We start from the raw sequence: 26,542 nt of genomic DNA, 5'->3' as shown, positions 1-26,542 counted from the left end.
CTTCTTACATTCTCCATTTTCACAATCCCACACACGAATCTATGAGAACAGATGAGGAGAATAAGTCAGGCTTGCAGCCGTTGGAACACAAGAATTCCAATTACAAATGAATCCCTTTGCGTTATACCATTTTATCTTTTCCTGCTGTCACCAGTAGAATTCCATCCAGAGAAAATGAGAGGGCCATCAACTGGTCAAAGTGCTCCTCCAGGAGAAAGATCAGATGCCCAGTCTTTGGATTCCATACACGTACAGTCTTGTCCCAGGAACCTGAAGCCTATGAAACAATCAGAAGAGCTACATCTGACAGAATTGGTGTTCTGAGTAATATTTTGTTAGTCCGTAGTTGACATGTTTGCTACAAGATTTTTATATTTTGTTTTTCTAATTCCCCTCCTGAAGGCATTGACTCATCATATGGATTGGTTATACCAGTAACTCCAGTGCATTAGCCAATAGACCATCATTCATTTGCAAGCTTATGGAGAGTGCATTGGGCCATTCTAAATGAACCTGAAATAAAAACAGAAAATGCAGGAAATCTCAGCAGGACAAGCAGCATCTGTGGAGAGAGAAACAGAGTTAACGTTTCAGGTCGATGACCCGTTATCAGATCTGGAACAGTTCGACATGTAACAGATTCTTAAGGAAGTGCAGTGGCACTGAAAGGGGGAGGGGAGGAAAGAACAAAAGGGAAGGTATGTGATAGGGTGGAAGGCAGAATTGACTTAAGAAACAAAAGGGATGTTGGACAAAAATGAGATGGAAATGGCACAAGTTACAAAACAAAAGATGTCATCATCATCATAGGCAGTCCCTTGGAATCGAGGAAGACTTGCTTCCATTCCCAAAGTGAGTTCTTTGATGGCTCAACAGTCCGATATGAGAGCCACAGACCCTGTTACAGGTGGGACAGACATTTGTCGCGGGAAATGGTGGGTGGGCATGGTTTGCCGCGCGCTCCTTCCGCTGCCTGAGCTTGGCCTCTTCACTCTCTTGCATTGAGACTCGAAGAGCTCAACATTCTGCCAGATGCACTTTCTCCACCTCGGGCGGTCTTCGGTCAGGGACTCCCAGATGTCAGTGGTGATGTTGCACTTTAGCAGGGAGGCTTTGAGGGTGTCTTTGTAACGTTTCTGCTGCCCACCTTTGGCTCATGATGAGTCTAGATGGGGTGTGAATGGCAGAATCATCACCAGTTGCCATGGGAATGAGAAAGAAATGAGGGGGGGGTTGAAAAAAAAAAGGGAGGAACGGGAAAAACATTTTTTACAAAACCCCCACCCTCCCTTTTTTTTTCTCTTTCCACCCTCCATCAACTTAAGCTCATCCAAAATTCTGCTGCCCATATCCTAACTCGCACCAAGCCCCATTCACCCATTACCTCTGTGCTCACTGACCGACATTGGCTCCCGGTTGAGCAACGCCTCGATTTTAAAATTCTTGACCTTGTTTGCAAATCTCTCCATGGCCTCGCCCCTCCCTATCTCTGTAATCTCCTCCAGCCCTACAACCCTCCAATTCTGTTATTTTTCACGTCCTCAATTTTAATCGCTCCATCATTGGCAGCCGTGCCTTCAGTTGCCGAAGCCCAAATCTCTCTAATTTCCTCCCTAAACAACTCTGTCTCTCTTTTCTCCTTTAAGATGCTCCTTAAAACCTACCTCTTTGACCAAGCTTTTGGTCACCTGCCCTAAAATCCCCTTATGTCAAAATGTGTTTGATAACATTCCTGTGAAGCATCCGGGGACGTTTTACTACGTTAAAGGTGTTACATAAATGCAAGTTGTTGTTTACACATACACTTTCCAACACAATTCATCAGAAGTAGGAACCAGACTGACTTCCTTCACTAGCTCAGCAGCACCGAGGAGAATTGCAGGGTCCCTGGCTAAGATCAGGTAACATAGCTTAGGCCAGAGACCTTCCTAGTCTGTATGGCTCAGTACCACACCACACGTTGGATTAGCCACTGAGCCAGTGAGGGTGCCCTGGCCATTTTATATACTCCAGTTTCTATTTAATTTCACCACTCAGCTTACCAACATTCCAATTGTAGAAAACGCAACACAGCTCACGTTGCCTGTGTGACCTTGCAAAGTCTGTTTTCGTTTCCTTTTTGGTACATTCCACAACCTTACTGTAAAATCCCAGGATCCGGTGGCCTGTACAAGAAGAACAACTGCTTACTCGAAGCAAACTCTAAGATCCAGCACTAAAAAAACATGGCCTGGCGGGTTTTACAAGTAAAGCTGTAGTTAGCACAAAGGCAGTTTGTAAATATGTTTACTACCAAAGAGATTCAACAGATTCGTCAAAAATATTACCATTCCATCTTTCAGATGTGCCATCTAATGAACTTTTAATCATTTACTTTATTGAATTGTAACTTTTTTCATATAATAGAATTGCTTTTGCCTGCTGCCAATCCTCTGAGGCCCTGGGGTGCGGACACCCGCCACCCATTCTTCATGGGTGAGCAAAGACAGCGGGTGTTGCTCGGCCCTTTGGTTGGATTACCAAATGTGGTCACTGGAGAACATTGAGGAGTGGGAGCTCTGGCTCATTCTTTCTAGTAGTTTTAAGTCCATTACTTAAACCTCCACTTCTCTCTCCACCTTAAAACACCTCCGAATCCATCTATTTGAGCAAGCTTTCACACAGCTTTCCTAAACCCTGCACCATGGTTCAGCATCCATGTCTTTATTCCTTTTATCTATTTTTAGTCTTCTTTTTCCACCCTCCCCCTCTATTTAAAATTCCTCTGGACTTCCTCTGAAAGGTGCTTTATAAATGTATGTAGTAAATATGAAATGCTCTGTGCACTGGGTATAATTGGAGTTACAGTATAACAGTGAAGTAAAACGAGTTACCAAATATAGGCCATTGAATGAAAAGGCACTGGTTGTAATGACACTCTGATGTCCGGAGAAAGACTTCACGATGAAACCCAACTGTTTAAAACAAAAGATGACTTTAATTGGCTTAGAGTTATACATCGACTGGTACAGGAGCAGTGAAAGAATAGACTCCACAAGTATTTATGTCCCATACATAAAATGGGAACTAGGCTAATTTATACTTTTGTCACAAAACCAAGTTCAAACAGTCCATAACTATAATTTTTAATATCACTGTCCTCCGTGAATTGATTCAATAATCAATCCAATTATATGTGGTGTTAACAAGAAAATAGATGGAATTGCAGTATTGAATTCCCAAATTCCAAAGTCCCAGGATCTCGTGTAATAAAAGTACAATTTTGACTTACTCGGTCACAGTAAACCCTAACTATACAGAATGGAAGGTGTTATTCATCCAGGCAACTCTTACCAGCATTGTACTACGTCTTGAGACTAAATACATGATTACATTACAATGCACTGAAGCAGTGCTATTCCCCTCCATCAGTCAGTAACAGTACAAGGTGACGCACTATTACTGCTCTTCAGTTGTCGAAGCCTGGCCCATTGTTATCTTTCACTGACACCCTGTTGGTCTGAACCAGTTTCAAAGCCCATCACTTTCCCACAGAAAAGGCTGTGTGGAGGAGAGGGATCTTATGGGGAGTGAAAACAAAGGAATAAATCAGTAAAATACTCATTCCAAAGTGTTTCAGCCCCAATGTAGGTAGGGTGCACCCTATGGGGAGACAATGTATGGTAGCATAGTGGTTAATTAAATAAATCTGGAATAAAAAGCTAGTATCAGTAATGGTGACCATGAAGCTACTGGATTGTCGTAAAAACCCATCTGGTTCACTAATGTCCTTTAGGGAAGGCAATCTGGCCTATATATGACTCCTGACCCACAATAGGGTTGACTCTTAATTTCCCTCTGAAATGGCCTAAAGCCACTCAGTTATACCAAACCCGTGCCTCAGCTCACCTGCTGCTGAAACCCTCATCCATACACTTGACTACTCTGACGCACACCTGGCTGGCCTCCCACATTCCACCCTAACGAGGTCATCCAAAGCTCGGCTGCCCGTGTCCTAACTTGCACCAAGTCCCGTTCACCCATCACCCCTGTGCTCGCTGACCTCGGTTAAGCAACGCCTCAATTTCAAAATTCTCATCGTTGTTTACAAATCCCTCCCTGGCCTCGCCCCTCCCTACCTCTGTAATCTCCTTCAACCTCATAACTCCCCCGAGATGTCTGCGCTCCTCTAATTCTGCCCTCTTGAGCATCCCTGATTAAAATCACTCAACCATTGGTGCCCATGGCTTTCACTGCCTAGGCCCCAAGCTCTGGAATTCCCTCCATAAACCTATCCGCCCCTCTACCTCTCTTTCCTCCTTTAAGACGCTCCTTAAAACCTATCCCTTTGACCAAGCTTTTGGTCATCTGCCATAATTTCTTCTTATGTGACTTGGTGTAACATTTATGTCTTATAACACTTCTGTGAAGCACCTTGGGACGTTTTACTACATTAAAGGCACTATATAAATACAATTTGTTGTTGTTGCTTGCATTTATTTCATCGCAGCCACATATGTTAATAGTCAAATAAGTAACTATTAGATAGTAAAATGAACACTATTTCAGCAGTGATAATCTGGGAAATATTTAGTGTAATGGAGGCCTTGGATATATCCTGGACAATACTATAAGTCCAGGAAGTCTAATGACTTTTGACTGGTACCCAAATTGTTGAACAACTCTAACTATTTTACATTTTTCAACGTTCATTTAAAGATTGAATATTAAAGAAAAATGTAACAGTTAATTGGATGAGTAATTTTCAATCAGTCCTCCATCATCTAGAATAAAATCAGACAGTCCGAGTTCCTGACTGGCAGCATTATGGCGACGGGTTGGTACACAGAGAGCAGGTAGATAGGGCGAGGACAGGGCCACCATTGTGGTGGGTTGGAGGCGGTGGGCGGGGGGGGGGGGGGGGGGGGGAGGCGGGGCTAACAGGAGAATTCAATGATGGGAAATATTATTAAATTAAAAGGCCTACAGCCAACCTGTGGATCCCACAGAACAGTTTTGCAGTCGCAACTTCCAGAAACGAGCAAACTTGAATCATGGCTGAAGCAAACGGTCTCCACACTCTTCTTGTGTCCTATGGATAACAACAGCACAGCTTACTGGACCGTGCTAGAGAACATCAATCACTATGGCATGGGTTGGAGCACATTTGAATCAATTTTTGGACGAAGACAAACTGAGTGCTGAAGCTAACATTAATTTGCTAAATCCAAATCAGTAAATATCATTAAATTCATTATTGTCATCCAACTATGGAAATGTGGATTTTGTTTTATTTTTCTATTTATTTGTGTCTGATCTAGACTCCAGAGCAGCGGCCCTGATACTGATGAAAGAGTTAGACAATGTGTGGTTATTTAGAATAGTTACAGCATAGAAGGAGGCCATTCGGCCCGACGAGCCCTTGCCAGCTCTCTCCCCTGCTCCCTTTACCCATAGCCCTGTAAATGTTTTCCTTTCAGGTACTTATCCACTTCCCTTTTGAAAGGCATGGTTGAATCTGCCTCCACATCTGAATTTGCAGGAAGAAAGATTCTGAGATGTGGCCTAAAAGAGTCAAGTAAGAGAGTAACTGGTATAGAAAAGGTAAATCTGGTGTGCTAGTTCAAGGTTAAGGACATAAGAGCATAAGAAATAGGAGCAGGAGTAGGCCATTTGGCCCCGCGAGCCTGCTCCACCATTCAATGAGATCATGGTTGACCTTCTACCTCAACCCCACTTTCCTGCACTATCCCCATATCCCTTGATTCCCTTAATATCCAAAAATATATTGATCCCTGTCTTGAATATACTCCACAGCCCTCTGGGGTAGAGAATTCCAGAGATTCACCACCCTCTGAGTGAAGATGTTTCTCCTCATCTCAGTCCTAAATGGCCAACCCCTTATTCTGAGACTGTGACCCCTGGTTCTAGAATCCTCAGCCAGAGGAAACATCCTCCCTGCATCTATCCTGTCAAGCCCTGTAAGAATTTTGTGCATTTCAATGAGATCAACTCTCATTCTTCTAAACTCTGGAGAATATAGGCCTAGTCTACTTAATCTCTCCTCATCGAACAATCCCCTCATCCCAGGAATCAGTTCAGTGAACCTTTGTTGCACTCGCTCAATGGCAAGCATATCCTTCGTTAGGTAAGGAGACCAAAACTGTTATGTATAGAATGACTCAAAAGACTTGTTACTGTAAACTCACTCAGGTGTAACCCTGGTTCACTTTATTTGCGCCCAAGTCATGGTACCAGCACGTATATACCAAGGCCCGCATACACGCGCGTACAGCCCGATGACCTCCGACAGTGGCGCCCCCTGGTGCCCAGTGACCCTCAATACATAACAACATTCCCCCTTCAAGATCTTAGTATCAGTCTCTTTACAAATTAAGACGGTCTGGGGCTTTCCGCTCACGAGTTGATTGTCTCAGTTCAACTCCAGTTCTGGGCGAGCGTTCTGAGTCAGTTATGACTGGAGGCTGAGTAGCCGATCTGATGGGAGTGGTAATGACCATGTCAGGGACTGAAAGTTCAGGTTCGGTAATGACAGCAAAGTCCTTTGATGAATGACCATTGGTTGGTTGGTCACTGACAGCATCTTCCTCAAGCGGTTCCAGTTCATCCGTGTGCCGCAGTTTCACTTAATCAACATATTTCCTGCATGTTTGCCCATTCTTGAGCACGACAATAAATACTCTGTTACCCTCCTGTGACAGTACCGGCAATCCACTTTGGACCTTGACCATAGTTCACTACATAAACCGGATCATTGACAGAAATATCACATGACACAGCAGCACAAACATGACACAATTGCTGACTTTGACGTCTGTTTTCAACACAATCATTCAAATCGGGATGAGCAAGAGAAAGCTTGGTCTTGAGACTTCTCTTCATCAGTAGTTCAGCAGGGGAGACCCCAGTAAGCGTATGAGGTCTTGTCCTGTAACTAAGCAATATGCGTGACAAGCGAATCTGCAGTGAACACTGAGTTACACGTTTCATGCTCTGCTTGATCGTTTGAACAGCACGCCTGCTTGACCATTAGATGCGAGTTTGAATGGTGCTGACCTCACATAGAAACATAGAAACATAGAAAATAGGTGCAGGAGTAGGCCATTCAGCCCTTCTAGCCTGCACCACCATTCAATGAGTTCATGGCTGAACATGCAACTTCAGTACCCCATTCCTGCTTTCTCGCCATATCCCTTGATCCCCCTAGTAGTAAGGATTTCATCTAACTCCTTTTTGAATATATTTAGTGAATTGGCCTCAACAACTTTCTGTGGTAGAGAATTCCACAGGTTCACCACTCTCTGGGTGAAGAAGTTTCTCCTCGTCTCGGTCCTAAATGGCTTACCCCTTATCCTTAGACTGTGACCCCTGGTTCTGGACTTCCCCAACATTGGGAACATTCTTCCTGCATCTAACCTGTCTAAACCCATCAGAATTTTAAACGTTTCTATGAGGTCCCCTCTCATTCATCTGAACTCAGTGAATACAAGCCCAGTTGATCCAGTCTTTCTTGATAGGTCAGTCCCGCCATCCCGGGAATCAGTCTGGTGAACCTTCGCTGCACTCCCTCAATAGCAAGAATGTCCTTCCTCAAGTTAGGAGACCAAAACTGTACACAATACTCCAGGTGTGGTCTCACCAAGGCCCTGTACAACTGTAGCAACACCTCCCTGCCCCTGTACTCAAATCCCCTCGCTATGAAGGCCAATATGCCATTTGCTTTCTTAACCGCCTGCTGTACCTGCATGCCAACCTTCAATGACTGATGTACCATGACACCCAGGTCTCGTTGCCATGCATTTGCCCACTCACCTAACCTATCCAAGTCGCTCTGCAGCCTCATAGCATTTTCCTCGCAGCTCACACTGCCACCCAACTTAGTGTCATCCGCAAATTTGGAGATACTACATTTAATCCCCTCGTCTAAATCATTAATGTACAGTGTAAACAGCTGGGGCCCCAGCACAGAACCTTGCGGTACCCCACTAGTCACTGCCTGCCATTCTGAAAAGGCCTCGATGTGTGTTGATGGTGGTGAGTAGTTTGGATTCCTCGGTCAATTCTTGCGTCATATACGCAGATGTGAGGTCTAATTTTGAGAAAAGTTTACCTCCAGCCAATGTGGCAAATAAGTCCACCGCTCTGGGCAGCGGGTACTGGTCCTGTAGGGAGACTCTGTTTATGGTAGATTTGTAGTCCCCACAGATCCGTACGGATCCATCAGGCTTCATGACTGGGACGATGGGACTTGCCCAGTCGCTAAATTCCACAGGTGATATAATGCCTTCCCGCAGAAGCCTGTCTAGTTCGTGTTCAATCTTTTCCCTCATCACATAGGGTACAGTTCTGGCCTTGTGATGGACCGGTCTAGCATCCTGTGTGATGTAGATTTTGACTTTGGCCCCTTTGAAAGTGCCCACACCTGGCTGAAAGAGATGTTCAAATCGCTTTATAACTGTTGAGCAGGAGGTCCGTTCCTCTAATGACATGGCATGGACATCATCCCATTTCCAGTTTAGTTTTGCCAGCCAGCTTCTCCCCAGCAGTGCTGGGGGGGGTCTCCAGGGACAATCCACAGGGGAAGTCGGTTCACTGTCCCTTTGTGTGTGACAGAGAGCATGGCGCTGCCGAGGACTGGTACGATTTCTTTGATATAGGTCCTTAGTTTGCAGTCGACCCTTGTGAGTTTTGGTCTGTCTCTTTTATGTGACCACAGTTGTTCAAATTGTTAAGCGCCCATGAGAGATTGACTCGCTCCCGTATCCAGCTCCATGTTGACAGATATCCCGTTGAGTAGGACCCTCATCATTATAGGAGGCGTCCTGTTGTAGGAGCAGCGGCCATTGATCGTGTTGACCCGCTGTACATCGGTGTCCCGGGTACTGCCCCCACCATCTTCTGGTCCGCTTTCCGACCCATCCGATTCGTATACCAGCCGAGCTGCCGTTTGTTTGCACATGCGGGCCAAATGCCCTGTATATTCACAATTTCTGCAAACAGCCTGCTGAAATCGACATCCCCTTGACGAGTGCCCACATGTTTAATACCATTGAGCTCCATGAAATCTTGAAACTCCAAACTTGTGAAGCAAGATCCATTATCGCTCACAACAATGTCAGGCATACCATGAGTAGCAAACATGACATGAAGACTCTCAATGGTAGCTGTGGACATACTGGATGACATAATAATACACTCTATCCACTTTGAATATGCATCCACCACAACCAAAAACATCTTTCCCAGGAAAGGGCCCGCAAAATTGATGTGTATCCTTGACCATGGTTTAGATGGCCACAACCAAAAACTCAGCAGAGATTCCGCTGGTTCTTTACTTAGCTGCAAGTATTGCACTGATTCACACATGATTCCAGATCAGAGTCAATTCCAGGCCACCAAACATGAGCCCTGGTAATGGCTTTCATCATGACAATGCCAGGATGAGTACCATGTAGCTCGCATACAAGTTTTTCTCTGCCTTTCTTGGGCATAACAACACGATTGCCCCACAGTAGACAATCTGACAATGGACAGTTCATCTTTGCAGCAGTTGTAAGGTTTGGTCTCATCACACAGCTCCATGGGTATTGCAGACCAATCACCACTGAGGACACAACGTTTTACAACCAATAAAATAGGGTCATGGCTGGTCCAGATCCTAACTTGTTGAACAGTGACAAGGATATCATCACTCTCAAAAGCCTCCATTACTAACAGTAGATCTGCAGGTTGAGGCATCTCCATATCTGGTGTGGGCAAAGGCAGACGACTCAGTGCATCGACTCAATTCTCAGTGCCCGGTCTGTGACATAATCATAAGCAGACAGTGTCAACCCCCACCTCTGAATGCGGGACGATGCATTGGTATTTGTTTTCCGAAAACAATGAAATGAATGGCTTGTGATCCGTTTCAAGTTCAAAGCGAAGACCAAACAGGTACTGATGCATTTTTTTTTACCCCAAAGCTTCTTTTTCTACCATGCTGCAAGCTCCTTCCGCTTTTGACAAACTTCTTGAAGCATACGCAACAGGTTGTAGTTTACCCTACTCATTTGCTTATTGGACTACACAGCCAACCCCATATGATGAAGCATCACAGGCCAATACAAGAAGCTTACACGAATCATAGTGAACCAGCAGCTTGTTTGAACAGAGCAGATTCTTAGCTTTCTCAAAAGCTCTATCTTGAGATACACCCCAAACCCAGTTGTCGCCTTTTCTGAGCAGCATGTGCAGTGGCTCTAGTAAAGTGCTCAATCCAGGTAAAAAATTACCGAAGTAGTTGAGTAGCCCAAGGAATGAACACAGCTCCGTCACATTCTGAGGCCTGGGTTCATTTTTGATGGCCTTGGTTTTCGAATCTATAGGCCTGATACCATCAGCAGCAATCTTCCTCCCCAGGAATTCAACTTCAGGTGCCATGAAGACACACTTTGAACGTTTCAGCCTGAGTCCCACTTTGTCCAGACGATGTAGAACTTCCTCAAGGTTGTTCAGATGTTCAGCAGTGTCGCGACCTGTGATCAGAATGTCATCTTGAAACATGACAGTTCTAGGGACGGACTTTAGTAGACTTTCTATATTCCTCTGAAATATGGCTGCAGCCAAACGAATTCCAAAAAGGACACCTGTTATAGACAAACAGTCCTTTATGGGTGTTGATGCAGGTGAGTTTCTTCGAAGGGTCAACAAGCTCCCATGACATATAGGCCGATATCAGATCCAGTTTAGTGAATGACTTTCCACCAGCTAGCATGGCGAACAGGTCATCAGCCTTCAGTAACGGATACTGATCCTGTTTCAAAAATCAGTTAATCGTAACCTTGTAGTCTCCACAAATCCTGACAGTGCCATCACTCTTCAACACAGGAACAATAGGACTGGCCCACTCATTAAACTTGACCAGTGATATGACCCCTTCATGTTGGAGTCTGTCAAGCTCAATTTAAACCTTCTCCCTCATCATGTAGGGAACAGGCCAAGCTTTATGATAGACAGGACTTGCATCAGAATCCAGATAAATCTGCACCTTGGCTCCTGTAAAATTTCCAATGCCCAGTTCAAACAATGAAGGAAACTTCTTCAACACTTGAGCACACGATGTGTCATCCACCGATGATAATGCTTTGATATCGTTCCAATTCCACTTAATTTTCTCGAGCCGATTCCTGCCGAACAGCGTTGGACCATTGCCTGGGATGATCCATGATGGAAAATCATGAAACACACCATCATATGACACCTTGATGACTGCACTGCCAATCACCGGTATGAGTTCCTTGGTGTAAGTACACAACTTGGCATTTACTTTACTCAGCTTAGGCTTCACCGCCTCAGTATCCCACAGATTGTCGAATGTCCCTTGGCTCATTATCGACTGACTGGCACCCGTATCCAGCTCCATCGATACTAGCACGCCATTCCGTTTCACATTAATCATTATCGGCTGGCTCTTTCCCAAGAACAAATGCAGACCATACACTTCCTTCTCGGGTTGTGCAACCGGGCAAGCACTAGACTGGTCATCATCATCAATGTGATGAGCGGCAGCACGCTTGCTCAGTGGTGGGCACATTCTCTGAAGATGCCCCACTTTGGAACAGCCGTTACAGATGTACTGCCTAAACCGACACTGATGAGGCCGATGATTGCCCCCACAATGCCAACAGGGTGAAATAGGATTTGTATCAATTGGCGGACTTTGAACAGCTACAAGTTTCACATAAGCAGTCGAGTAGGCCCTGCCATAAGCAGCTCTGCCAGACGATGGCACAATCTTGTTTACAGTACTTGCTGTGGAGCTCCGACTTTTCGATGATATCTGCCTCAAATTATCATCAGTCGTCATGCATGCCTGGGCAGTCGCGATTGTCTTGCTCAAATCCAGCGTCTCTGCAGCCATTAACTTCCGGAGAATCACATCATGGTTGATGCCTATCACGAAGAAATCTCGCAGCATGTCTTCCAACACGGTCCCGAACTTACACGGCTCAGCAAGACGTCGCAGGTCGGCAACGAATCCCGACACATCCTGGCCCTCAGCACGAACATGTGTGTCGAAGCGATAGCGTGATATGATGATTCCATCGTTTGGCTTGAGATGGTCACGTACCAATGCACACAAATCCTTGTATTCTTTGTCCGTTGGACGTGCAGGCGAGAGCAGATTCTTCATGAGGCTGTATATTCTTGAACCAAAAACAGTGAGGAAAACTGCCCGGCGCCGAACTGCGTCATCGTCTCCCGCCATGTGTTGGCCACAAAATACTGATCCAGGTGGTTGATAAAATCCGCCCAATCCTTGCCATCCACGAATCTCTCCAGAATTCCAATAGTGCCCATTGTGCATGCAAAGGTTCTTAAGTTACCTTGTCGCCAAATGTTATGTATATAATAACTCAAAAGACTTGTTACTGTAAACTCACTCAGGTGTAAACCTGGTCCACTTTATTCACGCCCAAAGTGACGACAAGTCATGGTATCAGCACTTATATACCAGGGCCCACACATACACGCGTACAGCTTTATGACCTCCGACAGTGGCGCCCCCTGGTGTCTAGTGACCCCAAGCATCAATACATGACAAAAACGGTACACAATACTACAGGTCTCACCAGGGCCCTATATAATTGCAGTAGAACAAGCGAGCATAGAATAAATCTGATGAAAGGTCAAAATACAACTGAGTTCTGGAAACACTTCTTCGCACAGTGGTCTTGCTAGTAGGTTTGTGGCTGCAAACATTTCTTAATTTCATTCAAGATCCAGCTGGATAATATGACAGGGAGATAAACTTTTCCAAAATGCACTTATCTTCTCACCCAAGGTTTGCCAACTTCCTAGTATAAAAACGGCGGCAAAAAGTTGTCCCCACATTCTGGCCGCTCTGTGGCTTCTCCCATGGCTTGGCGTGGTGTGGCAATTCAATTAGGGGGTGGAGCTAGGGCCCTGCGTTCAAAAGAGTGCCGGCTGCTCAACGCATGCGCACTGGAGGTTTCGCGCATGCGCAGTAGCTCCTCTGCAGCGTGGGACCCGATGTCCCGCACCTATCCCTGGCCGAGTGGCCTCCCACACCGGGCCGAGGTAGGACTTGAGTTTTATTTTTTATTTATTGATGGTTGTGCTTTGTTTAGTGAGGAGAGTTTTGATTGGAGGGGGGGAGGAGGATGAGAGTTTTGATGGGGGTGGGGGAAGATTGTTTTGAAGTGGGGGTGGAGTTTTGTTGGGGGGGAGAGTTTTGATGGGGGGGAGGAGGAGAGTTTTGATGGGGGGGAAGAGATTTGATCGGGGGGTGGGGGGGAGAGTGGTTTGATGGGGGGGAGTTTTGATATGGCGGGTGGAAGAGAATTTTGATGGGGGGGAAGAGTTTTGATCTGGGGGGGAGAGTGTTTTGATTGGGGGTAGTTTTGATGGGGGGGTGGGGGTGGGGGGTTGATAACTGTTTTTATTTGGATATTTTGAAAAAATTATGTAAATATGTTTTGTCTCTTTATTTCTTTTATTTTTATAGTTTAAGCTTCCATGAATGCTTCTGTTGTATAGTAAATTAACGTTGCGAAGTTTGTCATATGATGTCCTGTATAGCTGTTTGATCCTATTCACATTCTTCAGTCAAGTCGTTATTACCTACCTGCGCTGATTTCTTAACTCTCCGCAAGGGTTTTCTGTGCGGCCACAAGTAGCCACATACACTGGCCTAAGTTAGTTTGGAGCAACTATTAGCTGTGCAAACTAGCTTAAATGGCCAAAATAGGCGTAGGTGGCTGGTAACGCCCCCCTTTTGAAAAAAAAAACTTTTAAAAAATCCTAACTAATTTATTTGCACTGGCGCAAATTGAATGTGCAAAATGGGGATTTTTAAGATACTCCAGAAAAATCAAGTTGCTCCAAAAAAAACGGAGCAACTCCTGGGCAAATTTGGGCTCATTGAGAGGAGTATTTTTTGGCAAGCTACATCCAATAACCTAGTTTTTACAGATCTAGAAACTGATTGGAAAAAGGGATCATTCTAAACGGAGAAAATCTGATACATTTACTGATATTCTGGCGGCGTAATTAATTTTATATATCTCTATCTAAAGTAACACAAAAATTTATCAGAAAAATTAGTTGAACCAATCTTGACTCATAACATTCACTGTTTATCTCCAATTATATGGACCAATTAGCTCAGTAAATATAAATGTTAAGCTGGGACCAGGAGGTGGGTAAATTGGAGGTGAAGAGGAGACTTGGTAAATCTTCTCTTCATAATGTTTAATCATTCAAAGACCAGGGGGTTCACATACACAAAGCTTTGAATTGGGTCGGACAAGTCGATGCAACTGTTAAGAAAGCATATGGCTTCAGAAAAGCGGTAGAGTACGAAAGCAAGAAAGTTATGCTAATCCTTTATAAATCACTGGTTAGGCCTCGGTTAAAGTATTGTAACCAATTCTGGGCACCATACTTGAGGAACGATGCCAAGACCTTGGAAAGGATGCAGAGGAGATTTACCAAAATAATACCAGGGATGAAAGACTTGAGTTATGTGGAGTGACAAGAGAAGCCAGGATTGTTCGCCTTTGAGCAGAGATGGTAAAGGGGAGAATTAATAGAAGTGCTCCAAATTATGAAGGGTTTTGATAGAGTAAATAGAAACATAGAAACATAGAAAATATGTGCAGGAGTAGGCCATTCGGCCCTTCGAGCCTGCACCGCCATTCAATAAGATCATGGCTGATCATTCCCTCCTGCTTTCTCTCCATACCCCTTGATCTCTTTAGCCATAAGGGCCATATCTAACACCCTCTTGAATATATCCAATGAACTGGCATCAACAACTCTCTGCGACAGGGAATTCCACAGGTTAACAACTCTCTGAGTGAAGAAGTTTCTCCTCATCTCAGTCCTAAATGGCCTACCCCTTATCCTAAGACTTTGTCCCCTGGTTCTGGACTTCCCCAACATCGGGAACATTCTTCCCGCATCTAACCTGTCCCATCACGTCAGAATCTTATACGTTTCTATGAGATCCCCTCTCATCCTTCTAAACTCCAGTAAATAAAGGCTCAGTTGATCCAGTCTCTCCTCATATGTCAGTCCAGCCTTCCCTGGAATCAGTCTGGTGAACCTTCGCTGCACTCCCTCAATAGCAAGAACGTCCTTCCTCAGATTAGGAGACCAAAACCGAACACAATATTCCAGGTGAGGCCTCACCAAGGCCCAGTACAACTGCAGTAAGACCTCCCTGCTCCTATACTCAAATCCTCTAGCTATGAAGGCCAACATACTATTTGTCTTCTTCACCGCCTGCTGTACCTGCATGCCAACTTTCATTGACTGATGAACCATGACACCCAGGTCTCGTTGCATCTCCCCTTTTCCTAATCTGCTGCCATTCAGATAATATTCTGCCTTCGTGTTTTTGCCCCCAAAATGGATAACCTCACATTTATCCACATTATACTGCATCTACCATGCATTTGCACATTCACCTAACCTGTCCAAGTCAACCTGCAGCCTCTTAGCATCCTCCTCACAGCTCACACCGCCACCCAGTTTAGTGTCATCTGCAAACTTGGAGATATTACACTCAATTCCTTCATCCAAATCATTAATGTATATTGTAAAGAGCTGGGGTCCCAGCACTGAGCCCTGCGGCACTCTACTAGTCACTGCCTGCCATTCTGAAAAGGACCCGTTTATCCCGACTCTCTGCTTCCTGTCTGCCAACCAGTTCTCTATCCACATCAGTACATTACCCATAATACCATGTGCTTTGATTTTGCACACCAATCTCTTATGCAGGACCTTGTCAAAAGCTTTTTGAAAGTCAAAATACACCACATCCACTGGCTCTCCCTTGTCCACTCTGCTAGTTACATCCTCAAAAAATTCCAGAAGATTCGTCAAGCATGATTTCCCTTTCATAAATCCATGCTGACTTGGTCTGATCCTGTCACTGCTTTCCACATGCGCTGCTATTTCATTCTTAATGATTGATTCCAATATTTTCCCCACCACCGATGTCAGGCTATAATTCCCTGTTTTCTCTCTCCCTCCTTTTTTAAAAAGTGGTGTTACATTAGCTACCCTCCAGTCCATAGGAACTGATCCAGAGTCGATAGATTGTTGGAAAATGATCACCAATGCTTCCACTATTTCTAGGGCCACTTCCTTAAGTACTCTGGGATGCAGACTATCAGGCCCTGGGGATTTATCAGCCTTCAAACCCATCAATTTCCCTAACAAAATTTCCTGCCTAATAAGGATATCCTTCAGTTCCTCCTTCTCACTAGACTCAATAATGAGAAACTGGCAGGTGGGTCTGCAACCAGAGGGCGCAGATTCAAGATAATAGGCAAAAGAAACAGAGGGGAGGGGAGGAGAATTTTTTAACGCAGAGAATTGTTGTGATCTGGAATGCATTGCATGAAAGGGTGCTGGGAGCAGATTCAATAATAACTTCAAAAAGGGAATTGGAAATAGATTTCAAATGGTAAAATATGAGGGCTACGAGAAAAGAGCGGGGAATTGGGACTAATTGGATAGATCTTTCAAAGAGGCAGCACAGGCACGATGGGCCCAAAGGCCTCCTGTGCTGCAAAATTCTATGATTCATTCAATAAGTCGTTCCAAAAAAACATTTGACATTAAAGTATGAACCGTCCGACAATCCCTTGGAAAAAGTTGCTGGGGAGTTAATAGCACTTTACCTAGGTGTAAGAACGAATTGGGGAATGTCCCATTCAAAACATGGAGGCAGGTTTTGTATTTAACTCGATGGCTGGAAGAAGAGTTCTGGATAATGGGAGTAAATGGGAAACGGCTTGTAGCTTTGGAATCTATTCATTGGGAATGGCTTTGTCCGTTAAGTTCTATAGAGCATGAATGGATGGAAAATGATTCAGTTGGTTAAAAGCTTGGGGTTGGATTAGTCCTGGCTTCATCTTCACTCTGTGTATTAAAAACAGGCCAAAGAAATGTCTGTGATATGGGGCAGCCAGACTGGTCTTCATGCTTTCTCTACTGATGCCAGTTTTTTTAACATTAGAAACTCTCCCTTTATTTAAAGTTTCCTCCACACCATAATCAAAGAATATCCATGGGTTTGTCATAACATGGTGTAATGTATGTACTTGTACGTATGCTCACAGGTTTGTAGAGCTGTTGCATTGTGAGTGGTGCAGCCAGTCACGTGATCTTCACAAGACTTAATAAAACCCCAGTCACTTGGGTCCAGGTCATCCACGATGAGGTATGCAGTTGTGAACCTGGTGGATGAACTGGTAATGTGTAGTGTGATTGTTAAACCTTTGTTAATAAACCAACTCGTTCTTAATAGCAATGTGTTACTATGAATTCTTAAACAAAGAACCCATGAAGCAAATACATTACGCATGGAGCGTTGGAGAGTACAGATAAAAGTTTAAATCCATGTTTCCATTAATCAGCATATATGTCAAGCTGCTGATATTAACAAGATCTGAGTGTTGTGATTTAGGATTTATCCATTAATGAAGCAACAACACAAGGATCAGCCCTTCCCAAACCCCCAGTCTCACAAAATGCAAACAGAACAAGCCAAAAAATCATGTGGGGTTGACAACCATCTAATGTGGAACTGGACAAACCTGTTTTGGAGTTTGCAGCCCAATAATTTTAATATTTGAAAATTGGATAGTAGAAGTTTGGTTTTATGCCTGTTTGGAGAATGCTAATAGCGGCCTTGTTAATACAGCAAACTCCAACCCTGCCCCAATCTGGAGTCCGATCCTCTGCCCTACCCTACTCTGTATTAGTCTGAGCAAAGACACCATGTTGGGTAAGAGTGCTTCCTGTCTCTGTTGTGATCAGGCTATGTTCTCACACACGTACCTTTCAGAATGTGCAGACACTCTGCTATTGTTGTGTTCCACACTCTTACAGTGCAATCAGAGGACCCACTGGCGAAGAGCTTAGAGTCAGTAGAGAACACACAAGCCTTCACTGGGCCTGTAGAGTCGAAGCAACATACAGAATCTGTTCATACAGTATTATTACACAGTGTGCAGCATTACACAGCCAAGCAAACTCACAATTTCAAACAATTCTGACACAATTGCAGCACTAGAAAAATGGACCCGATTTTGCTAACAACGCATTAATTAGCAAACCCAAATAATGAGCCATTTCTAATCTGAGCATTTCTGTTGATGGCTCTCATCTATCAACAGTAAATGTGGTTACAGTAAACTGTTTTAAATTGGATTATTATTATTCATACATACTTTAAAAATTTCATTGGAAGAGTTTGTTTTTATGCTACCTTTTGAAAAATCCAATGCTCCTAAATCCATGCCCATCTTTCCCAGCCCTCCTGTTTGAATCCCTCCAATCAGGTTTCCGCCCCTGCCACAGTACCGCAATGTCTCTCATTAAAGTCATCAATGACATGCTTTGTGACTGTGACAAAGGTAAACTATCCCTTCCCGTCCTTCTCCACCTGTTTTCAGCCTTTGATACAGTTGACCATGCCATCCTCCTTCAATGCCTTTCCAATATAGTCCTGCTAGGTGGGACTGCACTCGCCTGGTTCCATTCTTATCTATATAATCACAGCCAGAGAATCACCTGTAAAGGCTTCTCATCCCACTCCCGCATCATTACCTCTGGTGTCCCGCAAGGGTCTTTCCTTGGTCCCCTCCTATTTCTCATTTACTTACTGCCCCTAGACAACATCATCTGAAAACACAGCATCAGTTTCCACATGTACGCTGACAACGCCCAGCTCTATCTCACTACCACGTCTCTCGACACCTCCATCATCTCTAAATTGTCAAACTGCTTGTCCGACATCCAGTTCAGGATAAGCAGAAATTTTCTCCAATTAAATATTGGGAAGACTGAAGCTATTGTCTTCGGTCCCCGCCACAATCTGCTTTTCCTAGCCATCGACTTCATCCCTCTCCCTAGCATCTGCATGGGATTGAACGAGACTTTTTGCAACCTTGGTGTCATACTTGATCCTGAAATGAGCTTCTGACCACATATCCATGCCATAACGAAGACCACCTATTTCCACCTCTGTAACATCACCCGTCTCGGCCCCAGCTCACCTGCTGCTGAAACCCTCATCCATGCCTCTAGACTTGACTATTCAAAGGAACTCCTGGCTGGCCTCCCACATTCCACCCTACGTAAACTTAAGGTGATCCAAAACTTGGCTGCCTGTATCCTGACTTGCACCAAGTCCCATTCGCCTGACCCACTTTTCAGCTGGTGCAATGCCCCACTCGGGTAGGAAACAGGACATCCCTTCTGTGCTGCAACTGCTGCCGCCAGCTTGCTGTGGGCTCCTTCCTGAGCTGCGGTGCCACAACAGCTCACAGCTATTTTCCAGAGCTTGTAGAAGCACACCAGCAGCGAGATTCCCTCCAGGACCTGCAGTAGCGCTCGAATTCCCACCCGTGAAGATCAATCATCAAAGTATAAGGCGTTTATCACAGCGGGTACTCGAAGCTGGTTTGCTGAACCTATAAATGTACCAGGTTCAGCAATGTGCAAACTGCAACTGCCAGCATACTCGGGGCTGAGATGACAATCAGCCCAACAATCTCATCAATGAGAGGAAATGTTATTTTATTAAATTAATGCCAAAGGTCCCCATTATTATGTATGTAGGCACCTAGTTAATGACTCCACGAGGCAAGGGTATGGTACTTAAACTGCGTAGACTGTAGACCTTTATTTGCAACTCCTCGAGTGAGGACAGAGCTCCCTTTTATACTGGGTTACCTGCAGTGTGTGGGTAACCCTTAGATCTCCAGCAGCAGCACCCTCTGGTATACAGGTAAGGTGTGTACAATGCAAAAGTACATTCAGTGTTACAGACATCATATAACAATACAAGCATGCATCCATAACACCATAACTATGGGTTTCCCCACAAGTGATAGAACTAGCAGAATTTCCATCAATGATGAGAGCAGATATTTATTCCACAATTAATCTGATCACACGGTATTTAATATCTTGGGTCCCACTTACAAATCTTGGGGATAGATTTCTCAGCTTGCTGCGTATTAGTGACGCCTGAGCAAAATTACAGCTCTTTATTCTGTTTACCATTTTAGCCAAATTGTACGTACGTTCTAAAAGAATGGATTTATGATTGTATTAGAAATAGCAATCAGAGCAAATCTTCTCCCATGGTATTAATGTGGTTTGTGCATTTTAAATGAAATAATTCAACAGCAAAGGAATCAGACAAGAACATTATTGATGACAAATAATCGTTTGAATAATATTCACTGAGCGACAAAGTACAAGCAGCTCAGACAGTATTAAACCATTGAAAAACTGAAGATCACAAAAATACATCCAATACAGGGTTGATCAATTATGCATGACCAAGGCTGCTATGAAATCCCAGATTATGGGTAGCTGTCAAGCCACAAATGTGTACAGAATACCTACAAGCGTGTGAAAGGTGTCACTGAAATCGCTTACCTGTGTGACCTTTTACTTTAGAGAGAAGTTTTCCATTTTCGACATTCCAGACATAAACGTTATGGTCACCTGAACCTGTTAATAGGAGCTGGCCATCATGAGAAAATGTGCACACGTTCACCTGCACAAAACAAAGCATTTCATAAGAAAGTACCAGGATCAGTTCTGGTTTATTTATTCATAGTAGATTTCCAAGCACGAAGAGATATTTTATTGTGCTTTGTCACAAAATTAGACTGAGAGTTATTACATAGAGTTACCTAAAAGGGACACCACAGAAACAGACCATTCGGCCCAACCAGTGTATATGTTCCACACAAGCCTCCTCGCACCGTACTTCATCTAACTCCTTCAGCATACCCTTCTATTCCTTTTTCCCACATGTTTATCTAGCTACCATTTAAATGTGTGTACTATTTGCCTCAACTACGCCTTACGGTAAGTTCCACATTCTAACCATTCTCTGAGTAATGAAGTTTATCCTGAATTCCGAATTGGATTTATTAGTGACTATCTTATATGCATGGCCCTAATATTGGTCTCCCCCACAAGCGGAAACATCTTTTCTAAGTTTCCCCTATCGAGCCCTTTCATAACCTTAAAGACGTGGAAAAAGAAGTATAATGGCAGTCAGTGGGGTTAATAGGTGGAGTTCAAAAGAATATGGCAAAGGCACTGACATTCGTGCTGTGTTGAAGAGTGGAAGGATACAGAAGGCCAGATTTGAAGTGTGAGGGAGGGGACCTCCTGGAGGAGGTTGCAAAGATAGAGTGGGATGAGACCATAGAATGTCAGGACAAAAATGTTAAACTCAATGGCACGTAATTTGCGGTCAGCGGCAAAGCAAAGGCCCCAAAGAATGCTGCTCACAGAGATCTCGCGATTACAGAACGCTGAAATCGATTGAACGTCAAAAAAGGCAAACTGCGGTGAAAAGTTTGCCTCCATCGATGTTCAATTGATTTCAGCGCTCTGTGATGGGAATTCCTAGTGCAGTGACAAACAGCCAACCACATTGCAGAATTCACACAGACAGGAAGCCAGGAAACGAGAAGCTTCTTTTACCCGCACGGTTTAATAATGTTACAGAGAGCAAAGTAAAGATTGGGACTCTCACATGGGGTCAAGGTAGAAGCTGAAATATCAGGAACAACATTTTAAAGGTTTTTTTTTTAATTGTAATTTTTAGCATAATGGAGAAATTATAGACACTCCACAAGTGCAGCCAGTGTCGGAGCACTGCATGACTGACCGCTACTTCAGGATTTCCACGTTTAGATCCTGAAGTTGCGGTCAGTTTCAGAGGGGTAATGACAATGAACACAAATTCTGGGCCAATGCGTAAGGGGACAGGGAGCTAGTGCAATTCAGCAGTGATGGGAGAGCAGGGCTCAGTGTGGGGCGGGATCAAAGCAGATGAGTTTTGGACCAGGTGAAATTTATGGAGGGTGAAGGATGGGAGGCCAGTAAGGAGAACATAGCAAAAATCAAGTTTAGAGATGACAAAAGCATGGATGGGGATTTTGACCATGCTTGGGATGAGGTGGGGACAGCAGTGGAAATTGTGGTGGGGATAGAATCCAGCAATCTTGCTGATAAATAGGATGTGGGTCATTTGCTCAACTCTGGAGTGAACAGAACCTCAATCTTTTGCATGTCTTGATTCAGTCTGAGAGTATGGCTGGAGAGAGGAAAAGGACCAGAGGTTTTGCCGAGTCGAACAATGCAACCTGAGTGAGCGGCAATTCATTTAGTATGGCATTAACAAAAATTGGCAAAAGCACTATTAAGATACTATTAAAACAATATTAAGATAAAACCAAAATACTGCAAAAGCTGGAGATTCTGAAATGAAAACAGAAAATGCTGGTTATCTCAGTTTTAAACTGAATTATTACCAAACAGAACTGCACAGCATGTTAGTTCTAGTTTTGGAACATAAGAACATAAATAGGAGCAGGAGTAGGCCACCTGGCCCCTCGAGCCTGCTCCGCCATTGAATACGATCATGGCTGATCTGATCATGGACTCAGTTCCACTTCCCTGCCCATAACACTTTATTCCCTTATCGTTCAAAAATCTGTCTATCTCCGCCTTAAATATATTCAATGGGCTAGATTTTCCATTATTTTTGCATGCGTACCACCCACTTAACGTCCATTTTAGCGCTGAAATGAGGTGTAACGCCCAGATATCGTCCATTTAGCCACAAAATGGAAACTGATGCCCATTTCTCGGTCACTTATCACCGAGCGTTACTTTCGGCACGTGCGTAACGCCAAGAAAAAATAATAACGCCCGCCCACTTTTTTGGGGTGGAATCATCAGAATGGGCGATCCCAACGGCCAAATATTGCCCAGCGTTACTTTCGGTACAAAATTAACGCCGAGATTTAATAATGCCGCCCAGCCACTGTTTTTTGTCGTAAAGATCACATTTGCCAAAACTAACGGCCAGTATATCGCCCATCCTTACTTTTGGCACCTCACACACATCTCACCGGCAATATCGTTCGCCGAAAAAACCGCTGTGAAAAAGTTGAACTAACAGGAACTACTCACAGTGGTATGGACGCCATGTTCTAAATCGCGGGTCGCATCATTTAAAAGGCTGCTCTGCTTCAACCTCGGGGGAGTTCGGATGTACTCTGGAGGTGTTTGGAGGTGAAGTGAACATCTGAACAAACATCTTATCATACTGTGGATGATTAGAATTTACGAGATGTCTTAGTGGGAACATTCACTCTTTGTGAACAATTGGAGGAAAACAGATAGCTATTGGAATGGGGCCTGTTATTTCTCACCTTCTCTTGATGACCACGTACATGCTGCAGACTCGAGATGGCAGAAAGTACATTCAACAGCATCATTATACCGAATGTAAGACGTGACAGACTGATGAGGAGGCGTTACACCCCCTGCAAGTACAGGGAGAAGCAGTCTTACCTCAACTTGTGCGACACCACCTGCCTTCGGAGACTGCGCTTCCACAAAAAAGTTATCAGTGAGATATGCCAGCTCATAAAGGGAGATCTGCAACCTGACAGCGACTGCACTGTCCGTCGAGGTCAAGGTCACCGCGGCACTGTCGTTCTATGTATCGGGTTCCTTTCAGGCCTCAGCTGGCGGCATTTGCGGTATATCTCACACATTACTGCATTAGACAGGTCACTGAAGCCCTGAACACACGCAGGATGGGCTTTATCAGCTTCCCTATGACAAGGGAGGCTCAGACTGAGAGGGCTTTACAATTCTACTGAATTGCTAACTTCCCCAAGGTGCAGGGAGCAATAAACTGTACGCACATCGTGATGCAGGCACCTTTTCAGGATGCAGAGGTTTTCAGGAACCGCAAGGGATTCCACTCCCTGAATGTGCAACTCGTTGTCGACCACCAGCAAATTATTATGGCAGTGAATGCCAAATTTCCGGGCAGCATCTATGATGCTCACATCCTGCGTGAGAGCACTGTATCTGACGTGTTTACCAATCAGCCACAAGGTCAATGCTGGATGCTTGGTGACAAAGGATATAGAAACATAGAAACATAGAAAATAGGTGCAGGAGTAGGCCATTCGGCCCTTCTAGCCTGCACCGCCATTCAATGAGTTCATGGCTGAACATTCAACTTCAGTACCCCATTCCTGCTTTCTCGCCATACCCCTTGATCCCCCGAGTAGTAAGGACCTCATCTAACTCCTTTTTGAATATATTTAGTGAATTGGCCTCAACAACTTTCTGTGGTAGAGAATTCCACAGGTTCACCACTCTCTGGGTGAAGAAGTTCCTCCGCATCTCGGTCCTAAATGGCTTACCCCTTATCCTTAGACTGTGACCTCTGGTTCTGGACTTCCCCAACATTGGGAACATTCTTCCTGCATCTAACCTGTCTAACCCCGTCAGAATTTTATATGTTTCTATGAGGTCCCCTCTCATTCTTCTGAACTCCAGTGAATACAAGCCCAGTTGATCCAGTCTTTCTTGATAGGTCAGTCCCGCCATCCCGGGAATCAGTCTGGTGAACCTTCGCTGCACTCCCTCAATAGCAAGAATGTCCTTCCTCAGGTTAGGAGACCAAAACTGTACACAATACTCCAGGTGTGGCCTAACCAATGCCCTGTACAACTGTAGCAACACCTCCCTGCCCCTGTACTCAAATCCCCTTGCTATGAAGGCCAACATGCCATTTGCTTTCTTAACCGCCTGCTGCACCTGCATGCCAACCTTCAATGACTGATGTACCATGACACCCAGGTCTCTTTGCACCTCCCCTTTTCCTAATCTGTCACCATTCAGATAATAGTCTGTCTCTCTGTTTTTATCACCAAAGTGGATAACCTCACATTTATCCACATTATACTTCATCTGCCATGCATTTGCCCACTCACCTAACCTATCCAAGTCGCTCTGCAGCCTCACAGCATCCTCCTCGCAGCTCACACTGCCACCCAACTTAGTGTCATCCGCAAATTTGGAGATACTACATTTAATCCCCTCATCTAAATCATTAATGTACAGTGTAAACAGCTGGGGCCCCAGCACAGAACCTTGCGGTACCCCACTAGTCACTGCCTGCCATTCTGAAAAGTACCCATTTACTCCTACTCTTTGCTTCCTGTCTGACAACCAGTTCTCAATCCATGTCAGTACACTACCCCCAATCCCATGTGCTCTAACTTTGCACATCAATCTCTTGTGTGGGACCTTGTCGAACGCCTTCTGAAAGTTCAAATATACCACATCAACTGGTTCTCCCTTATCCACTCTACTGGAAACATCCTCAAAAAATTCCAGAAGATTTGTCAAGCATGATTTCCCTTTCACAAATCCATGCTGACTTGGACCTATCATGTCACCTCTTTCCAAATGCACTGCTATGACATCCTTAATAATTGATTCCATCATTTTACCCACTACCGATGTCAGGTTGACCGGTCTATAATTCCCTGTTTTTTCTCTCCCTCCTTTTTTAAAAAGTGGGGTTACATTGGCTACCCTCCACTCCATAGGAACTGATCCAGAGTCAATGGAATGTTGGAAAATGACTGTCAACGCATCCACTATTTCCAAGGCCACCTCCTTAAGTACTCTGGGATGCAGTCCATCAGGCCCTGGGGATTTATCGGCCTTCAATCCCATCAATTTCCCCAACACAATTTCCCGGCTAATAAGGATTTCCCTCAGTTCCTCCTCCTTACTAGACCCCCCGACCCCTTTTATAACCGGAAGGTTGTTCGTGTCCTCCTTAGTGAATACCGAACCAAAGTACTTGTTCAATTGGTCCGCCATTTCTTTGTTCCCCGTTATGACTTCCCCTGATTCTGACTGCAGAGGACCTACGTTTGTCTTTACTAACCTTTTTCTCTTTACATATCTATAGAAACTTTTGCAATCCGTCTTAATGTTCCCTGCAAGCTTCTTCTCATACTCCATTTTCCCTGCCCTAATCAAACCCTTTGTCCTCCTCTGCTGAGTTCTAAATTTCTCCCAGTCCCCAGGTTCGCTGCTATTTCTGGCCAATTTGTATGCCACTTCCTTGGCTTTAATACTATCCCTGATTTCCCTTGATAGCCACGGTTGAGCCACCTTCCCTTTTTCATTTTTACGCCAGACAGGAATGTACAATTGTTGTAGTTCATCCATGCGGTCTCTAAATGTCTGCCATTGCCCATCCACAGTCAACCCCTTAAGTATCATTCGCCAATCCATCCCAGCCAATTCACGCCTCATACCTTCAAAGTTAGCCTTCTTTAAGTTCTGGACCATGGTCTCTGAATTAACTGTTTCATTCTCCATCCCAATGCAGAATTCCACCATATTATGGTCACTCTTCCCCAAGGGGCCTCGCACAACGAGATTGCTAATTAATCCTCTCTCATTACATAACACCCAGTCTAAGATGGCCTCCCCCCTAGTTGGTTCCTCGACATATTGGTCTAAAAAACCATCCCTTATGCACTCCAGAAAATCCTCCTCCACCGTATTGCTTCCAGTTTGGTTAGCCCAATCTATGTGCATATTAATGTCACCCATTATAACTGCTGCACCTTTATTGCACGCACCCCTAATT

General features: G+C 44.4%; 1 protein-coding gene across 1 annotated transcript; it reads right to left on the bottom strand.

The window, feature by feature from the left end:
• Positions 1 to 244: 244 nt before the first annotated feature.
• LOC139233096 (WD repeat-containing protein 38-like) lies at positions 245 to 23,342 on the bottom strand (the record flags this gene model as incomplete). Its single annotated transcript, XM_070863615.1, has 7 exons — positions 23,277 to 23,342; positions 20,473 to 20,593; positions 17,860 to 17,976; positions 4,974 to 5,071; positions 2,874 to 2,954; positions 2,043 to 2,165; positions 245 to 277 (listed from the first exon to the last, which is right to left on the bottom strand). Coding segments are annotated over exons 1-7 (639 nt in total), but the record flags the coding sequence as incomplete, so codon positions are not given.
• Between the last annotated feature and the right edge of the window lie 3,200 nt (positions 23,343 to 26,542).

This window comes from Pristiophorus japonicus, chromosome 20, assembly GCF_044704955.1.
Source record: "Pristiophorus japonicus isolate sPriJap1 chromosome 20, sPriJap1.hap1, whole genome shotgun sequence".
Classification (NCBI taxonomy): domain Eukaryota; kingdom Metazoa; phylum Chordata; class Chondrichthyes; family Pristiophoridae; genus Pristiophorus; species Pristiophorus japonicus.
Note: the sequence above shows the minus strand (reverse complement) of the source record. Positions and strands in the feature narration are given on the sequence as shown.